General features: G+C 37.1%; 1 protein-coding gene across 2 annotated transcripts; it reads right to left on the bottom strand.

The window, feature by feature from the left end:
- Window positions 1–5,021: 5,021 nt before the first annotated feature.
- Window positions 5,022–22,306, bottom strand: RabX5 (RAS oncogene family member RabX5). 2 transcript variants are annotated; one of them, XM_071685462.1, is made up of 9 exons: window positions 22,209–22,306; window positions 18,450–18,527; window positions 16,688–16,788; window positions 14,884–15,026; window positions 11,820–11,921; window positions 9,554–9,618; window positions 8,662–8,795; window positions 6,750–6,948; window positions 5,967–6,182 (listed from the first exon to the last, which is right to left on the bottom strand). In XM_071685462.1, the coding sequence occupies exons 3-9, from the start codon at window positions 16,781–16,783 to the stop codon at window positions 6,112–6,114; spliced, it is 810 nt and encodes a 269-aa protein (XP_071541563.1). In that variant the 5' UTR covers window positions 16,784–16,788; window positions 18,450–18,527; window positions 22,209–22,306; the 3' UTR covers window positions 5,967–6,111. The 2 variants fall into 2 exon arrangements, with proteins under 2 accessions (XP_071541564.1, XP_071541563.1); XM_071685463.1 differs by lacking the exon at window positions 18,450–18,527 and having other exon boundaries at window positions 5,022–6,182.
- Window positions 22,307–22,910: the final 604 nt, after the last annotated feature.

Genomic DNA, 22,910 nt, shown 5'->3' with positions numbered 1-22,910 from the left:
TCTGCATCAAATGTTGTCTGTTGGCCACATTTACAACTCATATGTTGGTCACATTCACAACTCATATGTTGGCCATATTAACAACTTACATGTTGGCCACATTTACACCTCATACCCATAAATTCTATGAAGAGATTGAAGGAATCTTTGCAAATCAGGTCAAAATGGAGCATTAATCACATAGCAGCCATGTGAGGTGGATGACTCACTCTCTGTGAAGTGTGCATTTCCAATCATGTGTACGTGAACATAACTGATCATGTGTGCACTCGTCATTTCATTATGTAACGCATTTCAGCCTGCTCACAGTTAAAGATTATCATCATCTATCCACAGAAAAGTGATACATGAGGTTAGGTACATTCCAACTTAAGAATAAGTGTCTGAGGTGTTAAACATCTTATAAGAGACTACATGATAGAGGGAAATATCCTACTTGAATTACACCACATACATTCAAAATCTGCTTCCTGGTCCACACTAAAATTCTTAATACCTCTATAAAGAAATAAGATGAGAACAATAATAGTGGAAGCCTTGAGAGTAACACTAAACATTTACTTTACAAGGAGCACCATGAGAAAAATGCACAACAATCTAAGTTACTGACTCTTGAGATAGATCCAGAAGTGCACTACATCATCTGATTTTTTCTGTATTTCTGGAAACATGAATGAAACTGCTAAGATTTCCTAAGTGTGAAACGGCAACTATATCAAATCATTTAGTTTAAGTAATTAAATCCCAACTCAATCCTACATATTTCTTTATTTTCCAAATCATTTAGTGTGACTAAATCCCAACTTGATCCTACAAATTTCAGAATAGCATGAACTTTACTCTATGAGAGTTTTAATTGTAATTCTACTCTGATGTAGAGACATCAAACTTTGTATCTTTTGGTATAATTTTAGAACTAAAAAAGATCTGGCATGAGTTCAGAATGTGATCTGAACAGCTGTTCTTGTCAAAAGAGAAAAAAATGAATGAGTTTTACGGGGACTTAAATCTACAAAGCAGTGTAATCAGATGGTAAACAACCAAATGTAAAATACAGAAATAATGGTACAACAGTGTTCCAATGACATCTACTTCCTTAAAATTATAGAGGGAGATCATAGGAATGTGCTTCTTTATAACTCAATAATGTTTCTAATGAAACTCTATCCAGTTGCTTTTCACCTGAAAAATAACTACAAAAAGAAGACTATAATAAGCATACTATATTCATCATAAGAGCAGCTTTAAAACAACAGCCTTTTCTTCAAAATTACTCTCATATTATAAGTAAAATGTCATTACAATAGAGGAGAGATGATTTTCAAACTAGTTAACTGATGAAGTGCTCATTGTACGATCCAAGGAAACTACTCGACACAAAAACACAGAGATCATACATTTTTTTTCGTAGTATCCATCAACCAACATTTGACAGGTCCTTGGGCTAAGCCAATTAGATATCAATATCCAAGGCATCTTATACACAAAATGAGCTTCCCACCACTCCATCTGTCAAGCCAATAAATTGTAGCCCTAAGATCTTCCCACAAAAACGAAGTGGTTGAGAGGTGCAATGCAAGTTACTTTGCATACATACTTCTGCAGTTTACAAACATTCCTCCTTTGTAAAACCCAATTTTCTTGATTAGACATGCGAGGTGAGGGCCTGCTCCTTCTGTTGTGTTATAGTGGCTGGCAGCTCTCATACTGCTTTGAACCGTCTCTCCATACTTGTTATTCCATTATAGAGAGAGCAGAAGACAATCATGCACATTAGTACAATGATAATAAAATCACTGTATTTACTTGAGCAATTCAAACTGGGGAAAGTAACTCCACAATAAAAACTAGGATACTAGGGTACCTGAAGAACCCACACCTTCCACAACTCATGCTACCAATCATGATGATGTTGGAAAAGTTGTTCAATGAATGGTAAACCTAGAATCAGCATTAGAGCTGATTTATCTTAACAAATGAGAGATGTGCTATTGAATCAGCAATGGAGGTGATTCATCTCACCAACTCATATCAAACAACCGCAACATCAGCAATGAAAATGATTCACAAAGCCAATTGGTTCACAAGGAAACAAAGTCACTATAGGTAATTATTGGACTCATATGGTAGCAAATCATCCTCTACTTCCCTCATATTACAAAAATACATAAAACTGTTATCTTTGGACAAAGAAGCATGTCACCAGGATTTCCAATAAATGGAAAAGGACTCAGATTAGTCTGAAAGAAAAAGCTGTATTTTTGTTTTAAAATCAGATAAGACAATAATATTCAGCACTCTTCCATCCTCTATTAAAGTAATGTGTTTCAAAAGGATGATATTTCAACATTACAAGCAATTTTTTCCTAAGGATCAAACACAAAAGGATTTACTTTTAAGAAGGAAATGTAATCAAAAACCAACGCAAAAAAGACTGAACCTAAGGGGATGCCAAGGGTGCCTTATACTCAGCCAGGTGCTGAGGTACATCAAGGTCAACAGAAGCTGTGGTCTTTCATTACTTTGATCTCATAACTTCTATATCTGGATTACATACAGTATTTCACTTCAGCCACTTTCATTTCTGTCTGATGCAATGGCACACATAGGTCATTTTCACTTTCAGTGCTCATATCTGCTTTTTCGTTCAAAAATTCATTTTTGGGGGTTACCATCTTGAAAAACCAACTCTATCTGGTCAGGTGAAAGAGTGCATGACTTCACCCTTCGAAACATGATAGTAAGCTGATACTGGTGGGAATGAGCTACTCCAAGGTGACCAAAATTGACTAATGAATGGCAACAGCATCTCTGGCCACTGAACAAGATATTCCACTCCTAAACATTTCACATCTTACTGGCAAGAAAAAGGACGAAAAATATTCCATTCTGCCAACTTACAGAAATCTAAGAATCTGACTGAAAGAGAACATTCAAGAGATGGGGCCTCATGAACATAAAATTCCATACCATACAGTACAAACTGGAAATTATGTTGTGTGACAAGTACAGCACACTCACTATTAAGTTACTGTACTAAAGTGTAACCCTAACAACCTTTTTATAAGATTTCTGTCACTTTGAGGCTGCGCACAATACAGGTGCAGGGTAAACTGGGCACCTTTAGTGTGAGTAGGTCCTCAATGATGTACTCTTTTCCATCTTACAATGATACAACCTTGTGGAAGGTGACTTCTCACTGATGATGTTACCACTTGCAGGCAGAGTTCATTAACACTTCTTAAGCTTTGACAGGTTTATGACCCCACTGGTTAGAGTGGTAAAGTGATGTAGGGTATGGTCTTGATGCAGTGGGCATTCATAAAATGTCTGGTGGCCCAGCTCTAAGGCCTACCGTCTGATTGATGATGGATACGTTTACAAAAGTTCAAAGATCTGATTCCTTGTCACATGAGGCTGTACAGGACAAAGAAATTAGGTCATACATGAATGATACAGAAAAATGGCACAAGAATCCAGTCACTGATTATGGCACTTGCATTCAGTCATGGATGCACATGCACTCTATCAAAAGATCATGGCAAGTAAGCTCTTGTCAAGGATTGTGCTACATGCATTCAAAAAACATATATGTGCAATCCTCTTAAATGGTTATGGTATATACACTTAGAATATGGCACATATATTCTTGTCATGAATCATGGCTAGTGTACTATTTTCAAAGAGAACAGGTGGTATATGCACTATGTCAAGAATAATGGTATGTGTACTCTCTTAGAAAACTTAAGCTCAAATGCTAACTCAACTATTAATGATACTGACAAATTTATCCTGATTTCAGTGATTCAGAAATATAATGAAAATCAAAATGATGTGTTTATAACAGCAATGATGCCTGCCAGCACCAAAACATATCAACTTATGAATTCCTAAATCATCTGAAAAAATAATGCTATAGTACAATAAAATTACTGCATGGTCTACCTTCAGAAACAACTGCAGAATTCTTTATTTGAAAAATAAAACCTGATGGGATTATCGGCTGAATATCATCAAATCATAATATGCAAGATAATGAATGTAGATCAAAATGCACACAAAAACTTTTATATATTTTCTTTTGTACCATGAAGGCAACAACATGATGAACTATTTCATGAAGACCCATTACAAATCAATTAGAATTTAAAATGTAAACTTGAGGGACAAGGGAAATGCACTCCAAATTTTCACAAACATAACCCCTAAATATCCCTATCACATAGTTCTGCCATGAATCATGACACATAAATGCCCAGAATATGAAAATCACTTTATCACCATATAATATGAATTACAAAATCTAACTCTGCTAGTGGCTACTAGTGCATTTTTATGGCAAAATAATGAAGCACCTTCTTTACATCGTATAAAATTAACTAAAACAATAGGGAATGGCACACACACTGCTGTGCTCTGAAACAGTTTAACTTCACAAAAAATACTGTAGAAAACTATCCTGTAAGCTAAACAATTCTATATAATTTCATTTACTTTGGCAATACAGTCATGGATCTACAGTAAGCAACTGAAAAAATGGTTGGACTACAACAGGTCTGCTACTGAATGTTTTACTTTATTTCCACATAGTCTACATACTGAGGTTTACCAAAATGGCTGTTGGCAATTTTTAGCGGATTGCCCACATTTTTAGAGACATTTTTTCTTGTCAGGTTAACTTTTAGTCCTCTAAAAAGACAATATATTCCATTAATACAACAAAATATGAATGATCTAGCAACCCCACCAGTCACTGAGTATGGACATCATCTTAGTAATGGTAAACCTGTGTCCCCATCAAAGCCTTGTTAGGCTAAGCCAACATCCTGTGACTGAATAAAATCAAGATGTTTTTGAGAGTCTGTCCCTGTGTCACAGCATCACTGTCCTACATCACTACTTGCAAAGTATCAAGAGATCCTGCAAAGTGGTGGCATATTCAAGTTGGTGATGTTGATGATGAATGGGCCTGGCCAATTGGATGGAACCAGATTCTACTATATAATACAATTATAATACAATTTCTTTTTTTTTCCAAAAGAAGGAACAGAGAAGGAGGCCAGGTGAGGATATTCCCTCAAAGGCCCAGTCCTCTGTTCTAAACGCTACCTCGCTAATGTGGGAAATGGCGAATAGTATGAAAGAAAGAAAAAAGAATACAATTATCATAAGTGTGAAAATTTGAAATGATACCACACTGTTTTCACACTGTGACACTATCATGGTGTTTTGTCATAACTCACTATTTCTCATTAAAAAATGCATAACATTTACTGATCTTGTCGTACAATTCTATTGTTTTGTTAATCTAAAAGTAAATAATATATATCTTTTTTCCATTAGCAGGTATATTGTCTAATCAAATGTCATAAGTTATGCACAGGAGTTATCTTTTATATGCTAAACATAAATATTTGTGCATGCTCAAGTAAAGATGTATCTCCAGTCAAGACAGATGCCACATTGCCAGGAAGCAATTTCACAAGTGAAAGTTACCAAATGACTTGAAAATATAGCAAAAAATTCATAAGCAGACCAGTATGGTTACACCCAGTGCTCACTTTAAGCAAGATCACCATGTGCGATTTTGTTATTCTGTGAGGAACTTACTTCCATCAGTCCCTCTTTTTATGCAGGTCAAAATTTGCAAAGATGTGGGCATGTGCAGTAGAAAATGTGCCAAAACTCCCATTTTTCTCTGCATTTTTATTAATTCGCTACTAGCGATATCTCTTTGTGCGAGGTTTTTGCAGAATGTAACCCTCACATAAAGCAAGGGATGGGTGTACTTCAGTGTCTTAGTGTTTGGTTGGAACCCTAACTAATATCATGTGGCAGATATTAACGTTGTGCTATTTTCATTGTGTTATTAAAATGACAGCACCAGCAACAGGAAGCAATATCTTTAAGTATCAACCAAGCCAACATCTGTGATTCTGAAGCTTACTTATGTGTCTGGGCTATTATATCACTGAGATTACAGCATGATGATAGTGATTCGTCAAGAGCAGAGCCAAAAGACTCATGTGTCAGTAAAGAATGATGTAAACTACCCTTCAAGATGAAGCCTTACATATACTGAGGTATTCCTTTCAAACACACTTATGTATATTACTTTACACATGATGCACATTTGGCCTTCTTGCGAGCTTCAGAGGCGTTGTCCAGTCTCTCACCAATTTCTAAAGAGAAAGAAATAGATAAATACAGTTTCACTAATTAACATATTTTCATCATTTGCAGTTCATATATATCACACAATATATGATATGGTATGGTTCTGTAAAGTAAGGTAGAATATGATGCATTAAACACAAAAATCCATTACAAGCAAAAATACACAAAAATCTCATTCAGTACATCAATTTTCAATTTCTATTTTGAATATTTTTCCCAGAGAAGTGAATGACCCCTAACAAAGTCTTCACTAAAGACTTCAGTCATTGCACACATCACATTCAAAAAATGTGGACCGAACCTTTCCAAGAGATCTATGCTGGACTAGCTAACACAACAGTGAAGCAGTTACATTCAACTTCTACCAAAAAATGTAAAGCTATGGGTGACTGGAATAATTGGCTTTGCTCTCTCTCTCTCTCTCTCTCTCTCTCTCTCTCTCTCTCTCTCTCTCTCTAACTATTTGTGTCATGGTCTAGTTGCCTTAAGCAAGCAAACAAGACTGTGTAACATACCAATATATCCTTTAAGTCCCCTCAAGTCTGAGGTATGAAGATAAGCTTAATACTTACTGACTGTCCCTGTATGCTTGTGGTTATCACAGCCTTGTACTTCCTGAAACACAGCTCGGTTGAAGGTGAGTGCTGCGACACGTAAGAATAAAGCTTCAACATTATCACCAGTTTTGGATGACACGGCCCAGTACTCTGCTCCTAAGCCTTGAGCAACACGACGGGCTTGAGCCTCAATCTGGTTGTATGCTCCTTCACCCTGTTGAAGTTCATTTCAAATGTAAAAAGTCAGATAATCTCTACATCTCTTTTTTTTTTTTTCTTCTAAACTTACATTCCTTTCCTGCCTTAGCCAGGTACAACAAAAAGCAGATGACGAAAAGACTCAAATGAAAACTCCTCATTTGGCTTCATCTCTTATCCCTTTAAGAAGTTAATACATGACAGGAAGACTTTTAGTCCCTAGCTCCTTCTCCTACCACCTTCCTCATGCATGAGATACATGGGAAGTATTTTTTCTCCACTATACCCAGGGATAACAAAGATGACAATAGTTATGCTTCAACTTTTCCAAAAAGTTTCTTACACCACCTCATTATTAAGATTAAACTGGCCTTTTGTTATTCCTCTACAATCCATCCTTTATAAAGATAGCTTGAAATTCACAGAAAGAAACTTCAAAATTCTACTAAGAACATCTTTCACGTAAGGAAAATTCAGAACTATGAATCTCATTGAACAGTTTCGAATTTTTTCATGAATCATAATTACATAAATGCTTATCTTACTCTTCTGAACAAACCTTTGCTTGGATGTGAAATACTTATGGAGATCTAAGTATTTGACTGAGGAATTTAACAAACCTCATGCAACTGGATCTCTTATTTCACCTAATTAGGAAATAGTAACTAGGCCTATTATGGTAATGCAATTCCTCCCATCACTTTAGAGTCTCCATAACTAGTGAACTCCAGTGCCGCTTCTTAGCCTTTAGATCAGGATCATCTCGCACAAAACACCTTTATAAGACAACGGTCAACATCATGATCTCAAATCCAAATGCACACACACAAAAAAGAAATAAGGTGCCTCACACAAAGTGAGAGTGTGGGTGGTCTCAAAATTACTTTTAATACCTAAAGAAGGTGTTAAAGATATCTTGAGTGGTGATTTAAACTAGACATTGACAGCCCTAATGACTCTGGCAGTAGATCACACAACCTAGTAACCAATCCACCTCGCACATACCTCAGTACCCACCTTCTGGCTTGTGTGTCTTTGTTTTGTGATTTAAAATAAAACTGAAATATGGAGCAATGAAGGCATCCAATACATGCTGAGCATCAAAACTGTTATCAAAGCAAAGAAAAATACATTAGCTTAAACTCTGATACCCACAATCTGTACATACATTAATAGACCTCAAGTCCAAGACTTTCCTGAGCCTAGACAAGGAAACGAAAGGGCATGAATGCACTTATCCCTCCAACGCAGGTTTCATTCTAAATTATTGATACTCACTAGCTACTTATAACTGATACCCTCTAAGATGAGAAGACCTCTAGTGCACCATTTTGGAAGACTAAGTTATTTCCTGTGCTACACAGTGCACTGAAGAAACCCAAATGATCTGTTCAGTGAAAACTTTTACAAAAGCCACTAATAAGTTGGTTTGCACCGAAGATTCCCTTTCCATGAGATTTGCTGGCTCTTTCCTAACATATCAAATTGGGGACATGACACACACAAAATCTTCACCAAACATTAAATCTTTTACCAATACCTATAACTCAATATGTTGTAATAAAAACTCTCCCCCTCACCTAATATTACTGTTCGAAACTTGCAATATTTTATGTCTTGCAAGTAACAGAATTATTCTCTTCTCTTTATATTCTGTCATGCAAGCTTGAACAACACATATGATGATATATGTTCCTGATTCATAAGCCACAGATTTAACAAAACATACCATCAAGTCACGCTTGGTTCCAACAAGGAAGACGAGAGGATTAGTATTTTGGTTAGCCTGCCGAGCTTCCTCTAACCACTGGGCTGTATGAGCCAGAGTCACAATGTTCGTAACATCAAATACAATCATTACCGCTGGAAAGAAAAGATCACTATAATTATCACAATCCAATCTATCACCATTCATCTGCAAGCAATGCACATATAGTAAATGTATATGATCACTATTATCAAAATCCAATATATAGAGTTTCTCTTCTTCATTGCTAATCCAAAGTATGTAAACTGGAAATCACCCTAAAGATTAAGAGTACACAAATAATCACATCTATTAGATGACCACACATCAATATTCAGAATCTACAGAAAAGCCATTGTTTCAATACATATATCCTAAAGTGGAAGAGACTCTTCATCTTTTGGGCTATGATTTCCGAATTTCTTACGTATCTCATTTAAAATTCAGTTAACTTAAAATAAAGCAGATATTCATCCAATCTACTTAATCATGCGGTCCACCTCTATACTCCATACCCATAATCATTTTCATAGTAAGACTTCTTGTAATTTTTAAAACTATCAACCATGAGTATTCAAAAGTTGTGAATGAGCAATACCTCATTGCAGTGAGTCTGAAGTTGATCTCACATTTAATATCCTGAGGCCTGCATACAATGAGTGATGTGCAGCAACCCAATAAATTATCTCTACACCTACAGGCACGATTCAAATTACTGTCCTACAATCTTAAACAGCTTAGAGTGCGTTAATATACTACTTGTTGTGAAGAAACTCTAAACAATGTCCCAGTAACAGTCTCATAATAGGTAAACAACTTACAAACTGGAAAGCATGTACTTTTATGGTCTTCTTAGTACAGACACAGTACTCACCACTAGCACCTCGATAGTATGATGCAGCAATACACTTGAATCGCTCCTGTCCAGCAGTGTCCCAGCTGTTAGATGACAAATGTTAACACACAGTTTTAGACAAAATCAATAAGGGGAAGATATTTCTTTTACCACTTATTCTTATGGTAACATCTTTTCTCACTAATCACTGCAGAAATTTCCCACTTTGTAAATGTTTTCTTCAAAATCTTCCCAAAACTATTTTGTTTCTCAGCATCAATATCTTCACATACAGCCTGGCTACTATTCTGCAATCACTTATCATACCTCCCTTCCTTGATTAATATAACATATGGACTTCTTTCTCTATACTGTTTCATCAACCTGTGAATCTTTTCTGTGTCATTCTGTCCTCATAATCAATTGCTTAACAATATCGGCACACATTCCAAGCCCTCTTCTTTTAAACGTGAAACTGATACATACATCATGTGATGATTTACAATAAACTGTTACATACATCATATGAGATTTTTCCATGCCACTCTTATGGACTCTTCACAAAGTTTGGCATTCATAAATGATGTCACATGCAGCAGTATCTCCACATACCACTCATAAATGATGTCACATGCAGCAGTATCTCCTCGTAACACTCATAAATCACTTCACCCTCTCTGTCAACATGAAGGATTCACATACATCACTATCTCCGTGCAACATCTACTTCCTGCAGTACAGGGAGTGAGTAAGGGAAGTCGCCAACTATACCTTCCTATTTACCTACATATTTGTCCATCTGGATATCTATCTCTTTCTATATTCACTTTAATGCTGCTCACATTTTAAGTATCAGCAGAGTGAAAAGTTCATAGTACTTCTTAGTTAGATTTGTTTGCTCCATTTCATTTATTTGCTTTGTCATACTGTTTGGACATTCTAACCAAAACATACATCAAGTTATGTTAGTAAAACAATTAAGTGCGACAAACATCACCTGCAACAAAATTTTGATCACTGTTTTGAAAATTGTGCGCCATCTCAATACTCCACTCCTTCCATGCCCTGTCCTCCTCCCTACTATGCATCTTGCTCATCTCAACTCCTCTTCTATGCACTGATGTGCTGGCTGGGAGGCCTCCACACACTTCATACCCACCACAGTATAAGTATAAAGTAGAAGTATAAAGAGGATTTAATATCTCATTTTTCAAACATCTACATGCAAATTATTCATTTCATTTGATAGTACTGCATTTGTAAGATTTTTCTGTGTGCCTTTTGTGCAGAGTAGAAGCTAAATTCTTCTGTATCCGCATAGTTTATGGGTTAACCAAAATTTCTGTAATATCTAAACCCTCAACTGTCATTGTTTTCATTGCATTTAGAAATCAAACCACATCTTATTTCCAGATATACTCTTTAGTATACACTGTCTTATATCTACTAGCATCTTTGATTGAGTCACAAGCTTTCATAATACTGGTCAAAATTACATGTTCACTCGTCTCCCATAGCACATTAATCTAAGCCACTAAAAATGTCTCCTGCTGATTACTTACTGAAGTACCTCAGTAGCTAATACGTATGTTAAAACTGCTGTTAAGGAACTTCAACATTTTGTTCCTTCAAGCTCTCTCTTCCTTTCACTCTTCATCACTCTCTCTTCACCATGTCTTTCTTTCAAGCAAAAGTTTGTTTATCAACAAATAATGTCAACAGAACTTTGGTGGACAACAGGATTTTCAAAGATATAAGAAAAACACTTTTCAGCAATACATCTCCAGTAAAATGATGATCCAATGACCAACATAAAAAAAATTCATCACATAAACATGTATGAACACTGTTAACTTAAAAAAGTGAGTTTGCAACATACAATTCCTCTATTTGAATTTAAACAGATACAGAACAAATATTTAACATCACATTATATTCATGTGCAATTTTTTTTTGTAAGACTATATAGGGATTTTTTTTTTTATATCAGAGGATTATGTTGATAAAGCCTATATCCACTTTATGAAGCTACCAGAATATCTGATATGCATATGAACATATGCCAACTATACCTTCCTATTTACATACATATTTGTCCATCTGGATATCTATCTCTTTCTATATTCACTTTAATGCTGCTCACATTTTAAGTATCTTAATAATCACAATCCTTTCCACATCCAATTTAGCAATCACTGTCTTGTACCAGACTGAGAAAGCACTTGAATTCCTAAAGTCTAACACCTATGGCATTACAAAATCTTAATAAACATATAAAAAAAAAAAAAGCATGTCTTCTACTTACATCTGAAGATTATATGGAATGCCAAGAACATCAAATCTCTCAACTTCAAAATCTACTCCAATTGTTGCTTTGTAATTGGCATCAAAAACCTGGTGACACAACCTGAAAAACAAATCATAGATACACATTTCTTCTAGCATTTTAGGAGCTACACGAATTCCTAAACATACAACTATTTGGTCTACAAAGTAAGTCATAAAATCACAGTGAAAGTGGCTAACTCTGAAACGTTTACCCGACTTTCCATCCCCAAGTCGTTAGAAATCTGAACTCATGAGATGCATTACTGTAAAACTGTCTTCTCTATGGTTAATGTAAAACTACAGGTCCACTGCATATCTGTAGAGATGAATAATGAAAGGTATCAAATAACTGGGAACAAATGCCAATTATATACAGCATTACTTTATTCATGATTTACAAATTTTCCCATATCATTATGCATTTTTGGGAAACAGAGCTCTGGGCAGCATTTCCTGTAAACACATGAGAGATATGACAAAGAAGATGCAGGTTGCAATGAAAATTTTTTCATGCTAAGAAATTAGTTGCATCTCTACTATGAATATACTATTCCATGGTAGTTTGCATACTTCATATGTGTGCTGTGTTAAGTTCAGGTAAATGGCAATAGTGGAACTCTACCTGCACATGGTTTTGCTCTGAGGGAAAAACAGTCAGCAAGGTCGTATCATCATTAATGGATGGAAAAAACAGTCTTGTCAAAAGGTTTCATTCCAAAGGAGTCTATCCTCTACCTGTAATTGATGGTAGCAAATCCTTGAAGTTGCCAGACCCTTATAAAAGGGGTCCTGGGGTTATAGAATTAAAACTCAAGTTCAGATAACATAGCCATGGCACCCCAAGTCATATTTTCTTAATCCCTATATAACATTTCCGCTGGTGAATAAAAGCTTGATATGACAAAAACAAAGAAAACTGACAATCAATATCTAAAACATTAACCAAAATATTATTTCAAGATGACTACAGTAAAATGGGACAAAAAAACAAATTAAGGTCCGGCCACATCAATGTAAAATTGTTGGGAACTTTGTTAGAAACAGTGTGGACTTCAGCTTGTGTACGTACACAAATGGTGTGTGGAACAATGATGGCATCATTATTCCACAAAGTAAATGACAATGTTACCAAAATGTGTATAATGTTCTGGATCCAACAGAAACAATGTCAGTAACAGGTGTTGGCTACATTGTTTTCATCAATACTGGGATGCATTCATGAAAATGTTAGCTGCACTGTAATTGGGAACAGCGTTACTACCATACAAAGTGACAACACTAGTCAGCTTTTTGGTCTAAACTGTTGACAACAAAGTTCCTAACACTGTTTAACTGTTTTACTGTTACCTTAATTCCTAAACATTTTCCTCATCTTGGAAAGATGAACTGATATAGCCTATCCAGAGAAGGGTGAATACTAACCCTTCTAGCAACTGTCCTAATGCTCTGACCGCTATTATTCCTAATGTCTTTCAGTCTCTCTTCATTTCCCATTACCTAATTCACTTTGAACATCACAACTTTCAACCATAAGTATGATTTTTGCAAGGAAAATTCACCAGTGATATCTTTTCCTGTTACAAATGTCAGGTCATCCTCTGAAAAAAGACTTTCCAAAATCCTATGGTACAGTCCTTCACATGTCAAAAGTTTCTGATAGTACGTTGCACTATAGTTTGACCAGATTCCCTCTTTCGTATCCATTTTCCTGGTCAGTCCACTTCCATTATTATCAATGGATCAACCTCTCCTTCTTTTCCAATTAACTTCAGTATTCCTCCTGGTTCAGTCCTGTTTCTTACTCTTCTCCTCCTTTTCAACTTACATGCATTCATATACTGACTAAACTCTGCATTCCCCATTTCTTTCAACTCCATCCCCTCATCCTTTGCTCAATTAGCCTCATCCATCTATCTATACCTCTGATGCCCATTTCTTCCAGGAACTCCCATCAAGAGGATGGCCATGGCAAAAGAGTCCACTTATCCCTGTCCTCACATGCCTCCCTCATATATACCATTTATGCATCTTCCATCATTTCTCTCCCTCCAGTAGTTTTCCACTCTATTTCCCCATGTCAGCTGCGGTCTTCCTCTATCATACACTCTCTGCGTAAACTCCTCATCTTGCATTCTTTCCACGTGCCAAAAGCACCTCAAAGTATTATGTTTCACCCATTCTACCACTCCACAATTCATTCCCTGCTATGCTAAATCTCTTACACATCCCGTCACTATCCTTCTTCATTTTATCTAGTCATACCACATACTCCTCTCACATGATTAATTTCTACCTCATCATAATTTCTGTAATCTGATTTGGATACAATTTCCCAAATGGACAAGAATAAATTACTTATATTTAATGCCTAAAGAAACCAATTTCTTCTTACAAATCTTTCTAAAGCTCCTTATTTTTCTATTTCCTTTGATCATTCTGCAATTTCAACACCCAATAAAGTTAACCTGTCTGGCTTCACTGTGATATTAACTGAAAAACACCATTTTATACAAATTCCTACATCAATCTCTACAAAATTGAAAATTTTGTATAGGTTCTGAAGATAATTCTCTTATGAGCAGTTACTCTAATTACTGAGAGGATTGCTTAGTTCTAATAAAGTATACTAAACTCATACATGTGGCAATTCTAGCTTTACACATTTACCAGATAAAGTTGAACCAACAACACTCACCTTAGGAAATCTTCCTGTCTGACACCTCAAAATCTGACTCTCACTTTTCTTTTGCTGTACCACTGGTTCTCTTCCTGTTTTTAATAATGCTTTAGTTTCGGCGGCCAAGAGCAAGATGCCTGCACACCTCAGCAATCAGCTGAAGAAACAATACTCAGCAAGTTTCTGGGCCACATAATCAGTAGCAACTCACCAGTGGGCTGTTGCGGTGTTTGTTTACTTTCCTTATACTTCCGAGGCATGGAAATTTTTAGCTTCACATTTTTCCAAAAGACCACGAGCTGCCTCTTTCTAAAGCATGAGTTTCAAACAATACCTAAATATTCAATCTCAAGCATTTTCTTACCTGTTAACTAGGCAGGTTTTGCCTATTGCCACATCTCCAAGAATGATCAATTTGGATATTTTCAGCCCTGCCTGCAGAGTGCGGTTGCTATTTGCTGCGTTTTTGACAGCCTCATCAAAGTCATCATTTAAATGAGGAGAAGCCTGAAATATATTCATCAATTATGATAAAGACTGACAAAGATTAATGTAATAAAGCCCCTAAGCATCATTAGAATTTGAACTGACGAGTAATATCCAATGCCACCCAAATGCAATACATCTTACCATCATTTTAGTGCGATAGATGCATTTCTGAAAAAGCCAAGCTATTCCTGAAGGAATAAATGTATTGATGGCTGGATGCTCTATAAACCCAAAATATTCTCAGCACAGAACCATCCAAAACATTTTATGGTATTATACACACAAATATTAAAATAAGAAATGTAATTTACCTGACAATCAGAGTACAGAGAGACAACACAGAATAAATCATTTATATCAAAACTCTACAATTATATTTATGATGGATTTGTAGGGGTTAGTTTTTGAAAAGATAGATAGATCAGAATGTGAAAATAACTGCCTCATCACTATCATCACTAGACGTACATACCACAGTTGCATGTGGTTCCTGCAGGAGTTGGGAGAGGAATGCTTTTGCTGGCACTTGGAGTTAAATTAGATTCTCTTTTTAGAACCTGACCAATGAAATCTCAACAGACTCTACCTGTAAATTCCTCACTCACATTCAATAGAAATATCCATGTCTCTGCAAACAATGGAACTACAATTCAACATGGCATATACCTTCAGAATGATCATCTGTAGCTCATCAACAAAGCTGAAAACTTGCCTCTCAGTCTTTGATGCTTAACCATCAATTAATCATTTCTTCACTGGCTTTCTCCTCTCCCTAATCATACAGTGAACTGCTTTCTTCAAAGTCTTTGTCATCTTTATCATCATCCCTTAAAGCTGCTTTCATTACCTCTTAAGGGAAGGACCAAAGATCATAGAACGTAATGATGGAGAGGGGTGCAGCTCAACTCAGGAGTACATGTTCAATGGCTTCACTGTGATAGTTGCATAATAAGCATGAAAGGTCTTGAGATATGCTGAATCAGTGTTTGTACTGTATAGGTATGTAATGTATAGGTATGTATATTCGTGTGTGGACGTGTATGTATATACATGTGTATGTGGGTGGGCTGGGCCATTCTTTCATCTGTTTCCTTGCGCTACCTCACTAATGCAGGAGACAGTGACAAAGCAAAATAATAAATAAATAAATAAATATATATTCCTATGAGTTCATATACAATTTTTTCATACATGCTCACCATTTCCTGCATGAGCAAGGTAGATTCAAGAACAGAGGACAAAGCCTTAAAGAGAAAAGTTCTCACTTGGCTCATTGCTCTGTTCTGTCTCTTGGAAAATAACAGAGAAAGGGAGGACTTCCATCATACTTAATCAGTATGATGAGACCAACTGCAGTAAATTTCCTTTAAATGAAACTGGAAGACAATCAAGTTTATACTACAGAAACAAAATTCATCCCTTGCTTAGTCCAAGTGAAGTGCTTTACAATAATGTCAATACTATAATAAAATTGATAATCATGATTTCTATACAATACAAACCTTTACAAACTGACATGTCATTTATGAATTACTTCACACTTAATTGCAAAGTTCACTTTCATGATACAGTACACATGTTACTGTAGACTAATACTATGAGCATTTTCTCTGCAGTCTTTACCAACATATAGAGTCACAAACTATGCAAACTATGTTTATTGGATGCAGCCCTCTTACTTGTCTGATGAAGGGAGGCGGCAGGGATGCAATGATGCGGTCTTTTTCTGCATGTGTCTTCAACATGGCGTACACTGCAGATCGACTTAATTGCATCAGTCCTAACAAATAAAAAGAGTTCACATATACATCCAAGAAACAGATAATGCCAAATCAGCAAGGCAAAATACACTTATTAAAACTGTACTACAACTCAGTAAATTGCAACAATCTTATGAGCTAAAATCTAGAACGCTATACTAGTGACAATCTCTGTCTCACCAGTATGTATCAAAGCATGAGATGAAAGAGCAACTGGTGGTGGTGAATAGCTATTGTTCTTCCTCTCAGTGCTGTCATCAACATTAGATTTCTATGAAAACCTTTACTCAGTAACTTCACAGTATACAGTAGATAAAAGGTATTGTGTACTTCTTTATATGCTCATACTGTGTACTTCTTTATATGCAAATGCTGATGGTCTTAAATTTTTACACCCTTCACATCAATTGTGTGATAATTCCCATATATACAGTGAATGTTATCCCTGGGGATTGGGGAGAAAAAATACAGCCCAAATATCCTCTGCATATCGTAAAAAGTGAAAATGTAGGGCAGGAGCATGGGGGCTGGATATCCTTCCCTCCTCCTTTGCTTTCTAAGTGAAGGAACAGAGCAAGGTGCCAAACAAGGCTTTTTTCCTATAAGGCTCAGTCATCTGTTCTAGCATTATCTCACTCCAGGGGTAAACAGAACATATATGAAAGAAGTAAACTCTATGTCCTCACAAAACCGCTATTGTACTCATTGTGGAGGTTTTAAGGACTGCAACCTGACTCCAAAATATTTCTGCTAAAGGCAGTCCCCTCTTCCCCTGGGTAAATCTTCAAAGCCACAACTTGACATGCCACTGACAATACATGTGACAGACACATATATAGAAAGGCAAATGACCGAATAAGAATTTGTCATTTTCAGCACTCCAAAGTATGACCAGTTTTTCTTTTTAAGCCATTCTACTATGTACGATCACACATTTCCACTAAAATAAACAGTAAATGATTCTAATAAAAGTTACAGTGAGATGCAACTTTCACCTGATGAAAATATTTTCTAGTTGGGTACATTATCAATCTTATCAATGCTACATAACACAAGCCTAGCGCATGTTTTTCTTTTTGTTTTTTAATTCATAAGGTTCTTTCTTACTTCTAAGTATCTATTTGATGGTGTCTTCTAGTTATGTAATTTGGTAATGATGTGAAACCTGAGTTCTATACAGCTTTAACCAATGCAAGTAGCATATTACACTCAACATTAAAAATGAGATCCATCGAGCAAGGAAAGAATAACTATAGAATCAACAAGTGCAATGCAGTAAAGTTCACCACAAAAGATGGCATGGTAAACATCAGGCAAGAAAGAATACACTTGTAACAAACAAAAATTCAATAAACAACATTTAAGGGCATAAGCACGTTGCAATCATCACTTAAGTAAGTATATCTATGTGAAAATTTTTAAAAAGCAGACATTAGATAAAAAAGTGCAAGAGTATAATTGTGCCAAGAAAACTGGTGCTGCAGATAAAATCAAAGAAAAGTATTACAGTGTTTACCTATAACAAGACGGTATTTTTCAGGATTCAAAGTTAAATATCTATGAAAATGAGCATAAAAGTACACAGTATTTCCAGGGTTACCAGCATTCTAAAGTCATGCTAAAGACAGCACATATGTCACCTTTGTTCTCATTCTTTTGGAGTTTCACACAATACACTTACATGGATAAGAAAAGCAGCCAGGAAGAAGTTAATCAGATTCTGCAACGTCACGATGGGACATACAACTCTCACACAACACTGCAACATAACAGCACTGGAGTTAGTAAGAGGAACATGCTAAGCCCCATCTTATACACATTATTAGAGCTGTGTTATGATTGGTTCATTAGATGTACGACATAAACTTTAAAGCACATGCAACACCATCAGCAGTTACAAGGGTGAGAAAGCATACAACCATATGTTTTGAATGTATGAGTGAGCCCATTATGAGAGAAAAAATTCTGAAACAGGATAACTGACTCTAATGTTGATGATTCGTGTTCGTAACGTTTGGTGGTAGTTCGTACAGTACCTGTTATAGCCTCATGGAACTGAGTATGGAGTGATAATTATAAATCACAAAAAGTATTAGAATAATTGTCTTTGTCACTTTTCAGCACAGGAGCCTGCAATGTCCATAATCAAGTCAAGCTGATGTAGAATACCCTTGAAAATACTTTTTGATGACAAAGGAACTATCATACAGTACAATACAAAACACTACCATTTTCCACTGATTCACTTCACCATGTGTTAAAAATCATCCCTCAAAAGACGTCAGTAATATTTCTTCTGAAATCTTCCCTTTCTCATGAGTGCTCTATAATCAGACTCATTACATAAGATTTTTCTGAAGTGGCAGAATGTCTACCTTCTTCACGTAGCTTATGTTCTAACATTAGACCAGATTCCCAAAGCAGCATAATGTTATTTCAAATCAAAGAAGTATATGTAACATTACTATGGTGGTACCTTTTACAAATAATCTTAAGTCCATTTTCTTCTTTTAATTTAATACATATCAAGTTAAAAACTGAAACAATATTTTGGGGGAATACTTAAGATAGTGTATTTAACTATCATTATCTTCACGGGAGACCATAAATATATAGTTTCTCATGCATCAAACAATGTATGTGTTTAGGACTAAAAATTCAAATTTGTTACCATAAACAAAACAGGGAATCTTCCTGAGATCTTTAAATACTGTGAAAAAAATCACAGATTACATATAGGTCTCATATACTTCTCGAAGTAGCTTTTGAATAAATAGGAAAATGGCAGGAACAGGTCTGCAGAAAAATCAATGAGTAATTCCCATTGAGATATTCTTATAATGATATTCTTACATTCTGCAGAGATGATTTTGAACATAATATTTTCTTATAACAAGAAACTTAATAATGTAGTCACAGTAAGGGTTATGAAAATAAATGAATAAACAGAATTTTAAGCTGAAAAAAAAGTATCCCATAACAACTCATGCAAAAAGCATCATTTCATTAGTGAAAAACATATGCATAGGTCAGGTTAGGTATTAAAAACAGAAGCAGTTGCAATAGGTAACTTGCATTATGAAGCTTAAGGGAGAAAGACAGACTGAAGATGTGAGAGGGTTATATGGTGTGAAGTCATTAGAAAATTCCATGGATGAGTCTTTTAACCCTTAAAAACCCAGCGACCTTGCAGTTTATGATCACATGGCCAAAAAAATGAGGTCCTTAAATCTCTTCTTTCTCATTATAGAATGAAAGAAATACGTATAAAAGTTAAGGATATATATTTATGTGAGCTAACGTAACTTATATGGCCATTGCACAGTGCTAAAGTCAATGCATGTATACTGTAATGGTATAATACACCATCTAATCTTTTATAATTATCAATCTTTCCCACTTTTTGCCAAGATACACAATTTGGGCAACAAAACTGCAATCTTACAGAAATAACAGAAATATCTTTGGGACAAGTGCTGGTAAAACATCATCCTAAAATATTTTACTGCACTTTCCCTGGAGCAATTCTTAACACTTGCCTATTTCTACTGTTGGGGCATCAAAAGAACTACGGTTCCCTGTGATTTAATTCATTTAATGTATGTTCAGTATAAATAGGATCTTTACCACTGCTGCTGACCTAACAAAGAGAATATCCCATAATTATATCCCCATTTGATATTAGAATAACTAAAGTTCAAAAATATTTTGCTCAGAATATATGTGACAATATGAAAGTATCCGAAATGATAACTACTACCATCCACTCCACCTGGAACTACCACTATCCACTCCACCAGGAACTACCACCATCCACTCCACCAGGAACAACCACCATCCACTCCACCATGAACTACCACCATCCACTCCACCAGGAACTGCTACCACCCACTCCACCAGGAACTACCACCACCCACTCCACCAGGAACTAGCACCACCCACTCCACCAGGAACTAGCACCACCCACTCCACCAGGAACTACCACCATCCACTCCACCAGGAACTACCACTATCCGCTCCACGAGGAACTACCACCATCCACTCCACCAAGAACAATCACTATCCACTCCACCAGGAACTACCACCATCCACTCCACCAGGAACTACCACCACCCACTCCACCAGGAACTACCACCACCCACTACACCAACTCCTACCACCATCCACTCCACCAGGAACTACCACCATCCACTCCACCACGAACTACCACTATCCACTCCACCAGGAACTACCACTATCCGCTCCACGAGGAACTACCACCACCCACTCCACCAGGAACTACCACTATCCGCTCCACGAGGAACTACCACCATCCACTCCACCAGGAACTACCACCACCCACTCCAACAGGAACTACCACCATCCACTCCACCAGGAACTACCACCACCAACTCTACCAGGAACTACCACCATCCACTCCACCAGGAACTACCACCACCCACTACACCAACTCCTACCACCATCCACTCCACCAGGAACTACCACCATCCACTCCACCAGGAACTACCACCATCCACTCCACCAGGAACTACCACCACCCACTCCACCAGGAACTATCACTATCCGCTCCACGAGGAAGTACCACTATCCACTCCACCAGGAACTACCACCAACCACTACACCAGGAACTACCACCATCCACTCCACCAGGAACTACCACCACCCACTACACCAACTCCTACCACCATCCACTCCACCAGGAACTACCACCACCCACTCCACCAGGAACTACCACTATCCGCTCCACGAGGAAGTACCACTATCCACTCCACCAGGAACTACCACCAACCACTACACCAGGAACTACCACCATCCACTCTACCAGGAACTACCACCATTCACTCCACCAGGAACTACCACCATCCACTCCACCAGGAACTACCACCACCCACTACACCAACTCCTACCACCATCCACTCCACCAGGAAATACCACCATCCACTCCACCAGGAACTACCACCACCCACTCTACCAACTCCTACCACTATCCACTCCACCAAGAACTACCACCATCCACTCCACCAACTCCTACTACCATCCACTCCAACAGGAACTACCACCACCCACTCCACCAAGTCTTAACACTATCCACTCCACCAGAAACTACCACCACCCACTCTACCAACTCCTACCACCACCCACTCTACCAACTCCTACCACCACCCACTCCACCAACTACCACCACCCACTCCACCAACTCCTACCACCACCCACTCCACCAACTCCTACCACCATCCGCTCCACCAACTCCTACCACCACCCACTCCACCAACTCCTACCACCATCCACCAGGTACGTATGGATCAACACCCGGCATTACACCTTTCCCGGAATTGAATCACCTGCCTCACATACATCAACACTACCTCAATCCTCCCTCAAACCACTAAAAGACATAAGTCCCAACTACACAAAAGTGAACTAACAACGTCGTACTCACGACTAAGACACAGTTCACAGGAACATTTCAGTCCAAATGGGACATAATAGTCAGACACTTGACACAGCGTCGTCGGCTTGTTTACAACTTCACTATGGAACTCCAGCACTCAAGATGCTACACTCATTTACTTAAACATCTAATGCAAAATTAAATCCTACTTAGCAACTGTTGGTTTAAGTACGTTACTAAAACACTCAATAGATGGCGTTCATTGTTTAGTGTTGACATCTACAGAAGTATAGTTATTTGTCAATGAAACATATGAGGGATATATGGTCATGTTGTTACTTAAGTAATTTCGTCCTTAAAATTTTTTCTTACTTAAATCTTACTTAAGTTAAGATAGACAGGCGATAGACAAGAAAGATTTTTACAAAGTACGAGTTAATTCAATGATGATAATAAGAGTTTTGATCTATTTTTTTTTCATTATACTTTGTCGCTGTCTCCCGCGTTTGCGAGGTAGCGCAAGGAAACAGACGAAAGAAATGGCCCAACCCCCCCCATACACATGTATATACATACGTCCACACACGCAAATATACATACCTACACAGCTTTCCATGGTTTACCCCAGACGCTTCACATGCCTTGATTCAATCCACTGACAGCACGTCAACCCCGGTATACCACATCGCTCCAATTCACTCTATTCCTTGCCCTCCTTTCACCCTCCTGCATGTTCAGGCCCCGATCACA

The sequence above is a fragment of the Panulirus ornatus genome, chromosome 40 (assembly GCF_036320965.1).
Source record: "Panulirus ornatus isolate Po-2019 chromosome 40, ASM3632096v1, whole genome shotgun sequence".
Lineage (NCBI taxonomy): Eukaryota > Metazoa > Arthropoda > Malacostraca > Decapoda > Palinuridae > Panulirus > Panulirus ornatus.
This window is presented reverse-complemented; position numbering and strand designations above follow the sequence as displayed.